The following is an 8,904-nucleotide window of genomic DNA, read 5'->3' as shown; positions in this document are numbered from 1 at the left end:
CCAGATGGGCCTCCAGCTGTGTCTTTTCATCTTATTCTAGCTACTCAAGGGGGTAACTGTGCTCATTAAACGCGGGGTTGCTTTCCCTCTAGGGGGGATGGAAACCGATAAAGAGGTCAGGTATTGCCTGATTTGGGGGCGAATTCACGCGCAGGACGTCCTGTTTGCCAGTTTCTACCGCCCAAATGTGGACGATCCAGCTGCACTACTTACTTTATAGGGCAAAATCCAGACGCTAGGAATTGCACATGTGATCTGGGGTGGCGATTTTAATACTGCGCTTAGCCCTAGCTCAGACAGGTGAAGACCACTGCCCTCGCATTACACCAACTCTCAGCGCACACTAGGCAGTATCATTTAAGACTGCAAACTAATTGACACGTGGAGACACTTTCACCCTACCGTTTAGGGAAGGTACCCACTTCTCTACCCCACACTCAACCTGGGCACATCTGGACTACATCTTTGCCTCGGCAGGAGTCACCCCCTGGCTAACCCGAGCCACTCACTTGACTCCTACTTTTTCCGACCACTCTCCTGTTCTTCTGGAACTACGGCTCCCCCTTGACTGCTCTCCATACCGGTCTTGGCCGCTCAATCCATCCAGCGCATCTTCGAGATTCGGCCTTTAAGGCCGAAATGGAACAAGACGTGAACGTTTTTTTAACGCAACATCTCCTCTGTAGACAGCATCCTTACAGTCGGGAGGCCTTTAAGGTTATGGTTAGAGGGTGGTGCATGGCCAAAGGTGGTGAAGTTTTGAAATCCATTCGCTCAGACCTGCACAAATTGGAAACTGAACTTCGAGATTTAGAAGGTTCAATGAGGAGTAATCCTACGACCTTTCAATTAATGCCAGAATTCGCGACAAATTATCAGAATACACAGCTAGCCGACAGGGAGTGTAAATTCTTAGTCCGCCCCCATATGGCCTGTGTCTATGGTGAAGGAGATAGGCCGGGAAAAGCACTGGCAAACTCTATTAAACCCCCTAGATTTGCCAATTATGTCGCTGAAATACACGTTGCCGCTGGAAATGTACACAGAAATCTCCGACCAACTTCACACCTTCCGGAACCACTACCAAACGTTATACTCCTCTTACAGAACTGACTCTCTTGACCTGCCTGCATACTTTGAAGATGTTGCACTGGCATGGCTGGGGAAAATCCAACAGAAGTTCCTTTATCTGGAATTAGAACTAGATGAGATAACGGATGCTATTATGAGTATGAGATCGGGTAAGGCTCCTGGATCAGATGGCCTTCCTATTGATGTTTATAAACTATTTGCCCACATTCTGGCTCCAATATTGAAACAAGTTTATTACACAGCACTTGAAGAGGGCAGCCTCCCCTGCACTATGCGTGAAGCACTTATTACCTGCCTACTCAAACCAGGCAAGGATCCTACCCATTGTGACTCCTACCGCCCGCTTTCCCTACTCAACTGAGACACCAAGATTCTTGCTTAAGTGCTGGCCACTCGCCTTAATCTCCTTATGGAGAAACTGGTGCTGCCAGAACAAGCAGGCTTTGTGCCCAATCGGGCGACTTCCCATAATCTTCGCACACTCCACGCGGTGCTACAAGACATCAACCCTAAATGCGATGCAGTGGCAGTGTTTTTAGATGCTACAAAAGCTTTCGATTCTTTAGAATGGGATTACCTATTCGGCAGAATGCAATATATGGGAATGCCTTTTAGTTTTATAGATTGGGTGAAACTGCGCTATCACCAACCCACGGCTACGGTGTTACTCAATGGCGCCAGATCCACTCCGTTTACTGTCCAGAGAGGCACCCGCCAAGGATGCCCTCTATCTCCCATCCTCTTCGCGATTGCGATCGAGCCACTGGCTGCAATGCTCCGCCAAAAACGCAATCCCCGCTCCCTCATATAGCCGTCCCCTCAATTACTAATTTCCCTCTATGCGGATGCTATGACGCTCTATATAGAAAAACCCCGTGACAATTTGAATCCGGTGCTTCGTGAAATTACTAAATTTGGAGGCATTGCAGGGGTACAAATAAACTGGTCCAAATCCGCCATTTTTCCACTTACAAACACATCCCCGTTCCAACTCGACTACCCTCTTATGTGGGAACAGGACGAATTAAAATATCTGGGCATTCGGATCACCAGGGACAAGGATGCTCTGATGAGGGCCAATTATGGCACTGCGCTAGATAAAATTACTGATAATATTTCCAAGTGGCTGCATCTACCCCTCTTTGGCAGGTCGCATCGCACTAATCAAAATGGTGATCTTACCAAAACTACTCTATTTGTTAATATTCCGTATAACCAGGGCAGGTTTTTCTTTCGCTCCCTTAATTCCCAGATCATTAGGCTTATTTGGGGAGGGAAACAGGCACGACTCAGCCTCACTACACTCATGCTTCCTTTTCACTAGGGAGGATTAGAGGTACCCAACTTTGAAAAATATTATACCTGCGAGCATGGGGCATTATGCAGCCTACTGGTTTCACCCTCCTCCTTATATGGCACACTTGGCTGTCGAAGATGGATACATGGCTCCCGCTGTCCTTTCGGGATACATTCACACCTCTGTGCGACCGAGAAACGGGGACCCCTCCACTGTAGATTGTACTGTGCGGGCCAGGACCCGCATTGCACGCACTCTTGAATGCTTACGACTAACGTTTGCGAGTTACCTGCGAAGTCCTCTGCCACAAACTGCTCAATAAGCTGGGACTTCGAACTTGGGGGGGATTTATATACGCAGGGTACTTTCCGCACTTCGGAACACTTTTTTGGGGAGACGTCCCCTTCTGTTATGGATACCTTTCTATACACCAGACTGCGACAAAATGTTCATGCCCTTACCCCGACGTTTTCTACTGAACCTGATATCTTTGCACCACTCCATACCAGAGTGCAGTCAGAGGCCCCGCGTCATGTTGTCTCTATGCTACACAAACATGTACAGGCCACATTCCGCTCTACATCTCTCAGGGCCTGAAAGGAATGGGATAAGAATCTGGCTGACCCACTTACTGATGAACAGTGGGATAACAGCTGTATTCACACAAGCGCGATTACTGGTAACAATAGATTACGGCTCATCCATTACAAATTATTACACCACCTTTACCATACCCCTGCCAGGCTGCATAGATTTTGCGTACGCGAAAACTGCTTCCCGTGAACGCTGCGGCGCAGCAGATGCGGACTTCTTCCACCTGGCCTGGTCCTGCCCCCAAGTTGCCAATTACTGGGAACGGGTCTTCACGGGCCTTGCTGACATGCTGGGGACAACTATGCCACCTTGTCCTCTCCAGGCGCTACTGGGCCTTACACAGTCTGTTGATACTGTTCACAGGAAGTTCTTAGCCCTCAGTCTGTTACTTGCCAAACGATTAGTCACATGTAGATGGGGACGTGGGAGGGCTCCCAAGTTTAAATGTTGGATCATTTCCATGACAATGTGGCAGGAAGGACTACATGACCATGCAGAACTCTTGCCCTTGCGATTGCGTCCTAAGGACATCTGGGCACCATTCACAGCATACCTGCTCCGCCAGAGGGAGGAGGTGGCTGAGGGGATGGATGGAGGGGAGAATGCCTAGTAAAGGTGTCTTGTGATTTCCTGCAATGTATGTTTTAATACTGTATACCTATGCTCTGTGCTATTTGCTCGATCACTGATTGTGCCTGGGGCCTTTGACAACTGAATTCCTTTGCCGCTGTCTACTGGTGATCCTCAGACAATGTTATTGAGTGTTTATGGCAACTGGACTGTGCAACTACTTTGTGATATAAAAGAAGGTCGGGCTGTCCTCACTGGACGGAGTATTTCAGACTATTCCATGTTAAACCACTTCGGATGTTTTTCTTTCAGCACTTCAATAGGGGGTTCTGGGGCGGGTGGGAGTAGGGATCATTTATAATGTGGACTTCATGATAAATGTATTTTGCTTCAGAATGCTTTGCATGCGAAGATGCCATTATTATGCCATGTCATAGGCTGTATACAAGCTCGTTTTCATTGCATTAACCTCATAAGTGCTGTGCCAGTCCAACGGCACCACTACCTCGGGAGTGCTGCTGTCGGCTGTTGGACGGTCCAACTGCACCTGCGCAATGGAACGTTCAGCACTGGAGCTGGACGTTCCATAGCTGCTAAGGTGTTAATGTACCATGCTTTCCAATACAATAAAGGTTTTTTGAAAACAAAAACAAAGAAGACAGTTTAAGACGCCGAGACGCCCACGGGTATTCGCCGCGCTCAATAAATTACAAAAATAAATAAATAAGATTATTTTTGATTGCTCCGGGGTCCCCACACATGGGCAGGACTATTAAGTAGATTTTGACTATACACAGATCCCCTACTACAGAACTAGAGAAACACCTCGTTCAGATCTGTGATAGATATGTTTTCTAGTTGTGGTATGGTGTGACATGTAAACTTGACGCATTGTGAACGGCCTTCCGAATCAGTGCTGGAATAAGCTGGACAGATGTCTGCGTGCTGGGTGGCACCTCTACAGCTCCAATTCATAATTTTTTGGGATGGTTCAAAGTAAATAGTTTTCTGGACCCGGTCTGGCTCCCAAGGAGTATTTCAAGGTGAGGAATCTGTAGTAAATCAATATTACATGAATTGGACAGTCTGAGAACTAGGTCAACTACAGACAGGAGTATGTGGAATATTCATTTTACATATATTCTGAAACCATAATTTCAGAAAAGTAACTACTCATGAAGTCAATAGATTTAAGTTTTAAGGACAACACTAGCAACAAATTCAAACCAGTGACTCAAGTGGAGGACTTTTCTGATCCGGTCCCCCTAGGATAAAAACCAACCCCATTACTTGATGTGATAACGAAGGACCCCGTCTTGGTCTCGTGATGGACACCCGGCGAGGGATGTCAGACCACTGCATGCTGGGATGTCTCAGTGCAAGAACCTGTGTCTCACGTCAGCATGGTAGTCTCTCCTCTGCCTGCCCCAGCAAAAATATGGTGTTTATATACCCAAAAGTTATCCTCCGGGTTTCTGCCTTGCTGTGTCATGTCGGCAGAGTATGACGAAAGGGACAACCCATATGAACAAGTTACTTACCTTCGGTAACGCTTTTTCTGGTAGATACAATATCTGCCTGTGGATTCCTCACCATGTGAATATCCCCCTTGCGTCAGCAACATTCGGAAATTCTTTTGTAGCCTCGCGCCGACGTGGACTCGGACGTCATAGAGACACGACATCGCTCGCGAAGATCGTAGTCCTGCTGTGATTGAGAATCCTCATGCATAATAAATGAGGCTACTTTTCTGAGAAAACCACACATTTATGCAGTACCAAACTAGGTAAAACGTCAGCACAAACCAGTTATGTATTACAATTGTACGGTAAATGTAGGTGAAGGGTTAGGTGACAACGCAAGCCTATATTGGGGTACATTACAAATCATGACAGGAGACTGGTGAAGGGCACCTAAGATCCATAGCATAGGCTGATGCTTACACCGCATAGACAGGCACCCCACGACCTCTCAGAGGAGACAGATCCCAATAACGGAATGAGTCCTACCTCTATGGTAAGCCCAAACTGACCGACTTGAAATAGCAAACACAACAATGTAACCCCACTTTATGAAACGGTCAAAACAGCTCATGTTAAAAACTTTGAAGTAAAGTATTTTATAACTAGATGCCCATGCCAGAAAAAGCAGGCACAAACTTGTAATGCCCTGATGTGTAGCAATCGTTTACACATTAATGTCTAGACAACTGTACATGTTTATTTTCGCTAATAAAAATAATTTTAAAAAAAAACAGACCAGTCAATCACTATAAAACCATTTATTACAAAAAGCAGATGTATGAAAAGGTTTCAGAAATAATATACAAAGTAAGAAATAGAGAAAATATTTACAGGCAGACAGACAACAATGAAACTGGGAAACAGACTTCGCAAAAGCATATTTTACAAAGCAGGCGCCGGAGATGAACTTCTAAAAGACCAGGATCATAGCTTTGCTCCAAGTACTGATTGTTGGTTCAAGGGAACTACAAGTAGGTTCTGTAACTAAATACCCAGGCAACTGGCAGCCATGCTTGCTACTTTAAGAAAAGTTTCCAGATCTCGATAATGCTGCTGCGTCCCCAACTGTGTAGGGAATCGTAAATGTAATTATATAGATCCAGGATTGCCAGAGAGAAAAATTCAATCCATGGCAGAAGAGATGAGTTTATATGAAGTCGTTGAACTCATTAGGAGAGTTAACTTCGATTCTACAGAGGAGCTGCTTCTGTACTAATTGCTTAACTTTGTTTTTCACTTCTGAATCAATTTGCAATCGTGAGTTCTGTGAAGGAAGGTGGAGGGTGTCTGCCAGTGACTGAAAAGTTGGGCAATGCATCCTCTCCATTGGAGCTTCATAGAAATATTAACACTTCTCAGTAGGACTTCAGCACAGGAGCAATAGTGCAGTGGAAGAAGAATGTAAGACACCTCAGTTTGCAAATGAGGGGGGGGGGGGGTGAGGGGGGGGGGGGAAGAGACATGCCCCAACAAGGAAATAGCACATTGTAGCTGACCAGGTGCCACTCTGCAGATCCTCTTAGGTTGCAAAGTTAGGACCAAGGATGCATGACAGAATGTTGTAGTCCAAGATACAAAAATCCATCACAAGGCATCTGTAAGACCGACTACCAACAGTGAGAAAAATATGTGGAAGTGTCCAGGGCCCATAAGTAAACTTTAGCACCATCTGCACTGGAAAGGACAAGCAAAATCACTGCACATGCTGCTCAGAGGAATGTAGGAGCCTGAACACTATCCTGATTCTTTACACTGGGAAAACAAGTCTTACAAAATGACAAACATGATGAAGACAGGCTGTATCCACAGGCAACATAAGAATCCACATTTGCTGCTCAGCGTCATCTACCTGGAAAATTCATTTCACTCCACCAAAGCTCAGATACACTAGTCTTCCCATCCTCAGTTTTGGGACGGCACACAAGAGTGTGAATCCTTCATTTTATCCTGCTCCACAGCTTCCAGTTCAAGCTCGACTACCCTGCGAATAAACAGTCTAATTTCTGCATTAGAGCCGGACTGGAATCCAGGGAATTAAAATGTGCTCTATAAAACAGACTACCATAAAACCGATAATTTGAGGATCCACTTGGTCATTTTGATTGGAGGACCCTACAGATTGCAGGTCTTTGCAGGGTAAAAATGTGAAGTACCTGTTTAAAACTCATCTGTGACGATATCTTGGTGATAGCAGGCCATTGATGAGGGAGGTCTATCTAGCAACAAATAAATGGCAGTTAGCTTTCACCACATAAAAGCCATAGTATTTATAATGTGTGAACAAAGGAATACAGCTAGTAGAACATATCTTCTGAATCTGTCTCGTTATCTGAATCATCAATGGCATAACTAATTGGTTTTTTGGCACGTCCAGGCCTCGAGCGCACAGATGGAGCAGGTGTATGCGCGCACGAGTCAGAGTCGGAGTTGAGGACCGCATGGAAACTGTCGTCCTCTATGGTTTTGCTTTTCTGGAGAAGAGAAAGGAGTAACAATTGTGAGGAAATGTATCATGAAACTGCAAAGCTATTCACAAGTGTACATAAGGAAGGTAAATCTTTGATTTGGTAAAGCTGTGTAGTACACACTTATTGCAGTAGCCCAACAAACACCTTTAAAGTCTTACAATTACCATGGTAGCTAAACATAACCTATTAAAAAAAAATACATAATTGCCACTCCCTTGAAGTTTTGCTCCAATTAATCAGAGAGGAAGGCAGACACTGAATTCTGCTGGATAAAAGAGGGTAACAGAAGTTCATAAAAGCACCCACTAGCCAAGCACCTCACACTAAGATTTACAACTATTGCTGATCCAATTTCAAACCCCGAATCCAAAAGGGATGAAGCATGCAAGACAGGCCATTTGCAATGTGGTTTATTGGGTGATCACAGTAAATGCAAACATTCAATATCTGCTGATGGAGAACGATAAATCAATTAGAGTCTTTGGACTATTCACAGTACAACTTCAGAGATCAGCTTTTTGGGTTAGCAGAGATCAAACGTACGGAAAAGAAATGGTATAAAGGCGCAAAAAGGGCTATTACGAAAGAGGTCTGAACATTGCAGCATTTTGACTCCTTAAAACAACATTTTTGTAATGACAGCCTGGTTCATAAAAATACGAACCAGCATGTGGTAGGTGAAGCGCACAGGACTAAATATGTAAATAAACATACTGACCTTAACTGCAGTGGTCTTCCTTTTCACACCAAAATCAGAGTCCGAATCTGAAGATGAACCGTCATAGTTTTTTCGCTTCCGGGGTTGCTCAGCTTTTTTCTTTGGTGCTGGCTTTTGCATCCCAGCGTCCAGTGACATAGCTTTGGAGGGCTTTGCCTTGCTTGCCTTTGGTTTAGATAGTGCATCCATTATAGATGGTTGCTGCTTGTCTGCTTTCGAAAAATATTAATCACATACAAAAGAATAATCAGTTGTGAGCATTAACTAGAATATTAATTTACTAGCAAGAGCAAGAAAATATATTCTTTTCATAAAGTTACCGTCTGTGCTGGCTGCTTTCTTGGGTGGAGCTCGCTTTTTAGGGGGCGGTTTCTCAGCGACCGGCTTGGCAACCGGGGCAAGAGAACTAGATGCTTCACTTGCTTTGTCATCACTGTCCAGGACATCAACTGGGAAAGATTAAGAGTGGAAAGGTCACATATCAAAGCTTAAATAAACAGGAATTGCTGCACATTCAGCAAATTTTACCAAAAACCCTTGCGAGGACTCGGTTCATGGGATGTGTGCTGTTCTAGAGGAAACCCTAATGAAGGAAATTTGTCATGGAGAATTGTTGTCATAAAGTGCTACCTCAAAACTATC

At 44.8% G+C, this 8,904-nt stretch overlaps 1 protein-coding gene across 4 annotated transcripts in view; it reads right to left on the bottom strand.

Annotated features, from left to right (window-relative positions):
* Positions 1–5,819: 5,819 nt before the first annotated feature.
* TOP2A (DNA topoisomerase II alpha) overlaps positions 5,820–8,904 on the bottom strand; it is a 62,597-nt gene continuing 59,512 nt past the window's right edge. Inside the window, exons 33-36 of one of the 4 annotated variants that reach the window (XR_015296071.1) lie at positions 8,583–8,711; positions 8,263–8,474; positions 6,538–7,547; positions 5,820–6,486 (exon numbers count right to left, since the gene is read on the bottom strand). Coding sequence is in view for 2 of the 4 variants with exons in the window: in XM_086924228.1 (XP_086780354.1) it covers positions 7,371–7,547; positions 8,263–8,474; positions 8,583–8,711 (518 nt within the window). In the remaining 2 variants the exon portion in view is untranslated. Of the gene's footprint in view, positions 7,548–8,262; positions 8,475–8,582; positions 8,712–8,904 lie in introns of all 4 variants that reach the window. The other 3 variants (XR_015296072.1, XM_086924228.1, XM_086924229.1) reach the window with 3 other exon arrangements.

The sequence above is a fragment of the Lissotriton vulgaris genome, chromosome 5 (assembly GCF_964263255.1).
Source record: "Lissotriton vulgaris chromosome 5, aLisVul1.2, whole genome shotgun sequence".
Lineage (NCBI taxonomy): Eukaryota > Metazoa > Chordata > Amphibia > Caudata > Salamandridae > Lissotriton > Lissotriton vulgaris.
Note: the sequence above shows the minus strand (reverse complement) of the source record. Positions and strands in the feature narration are given on the sequence as shown.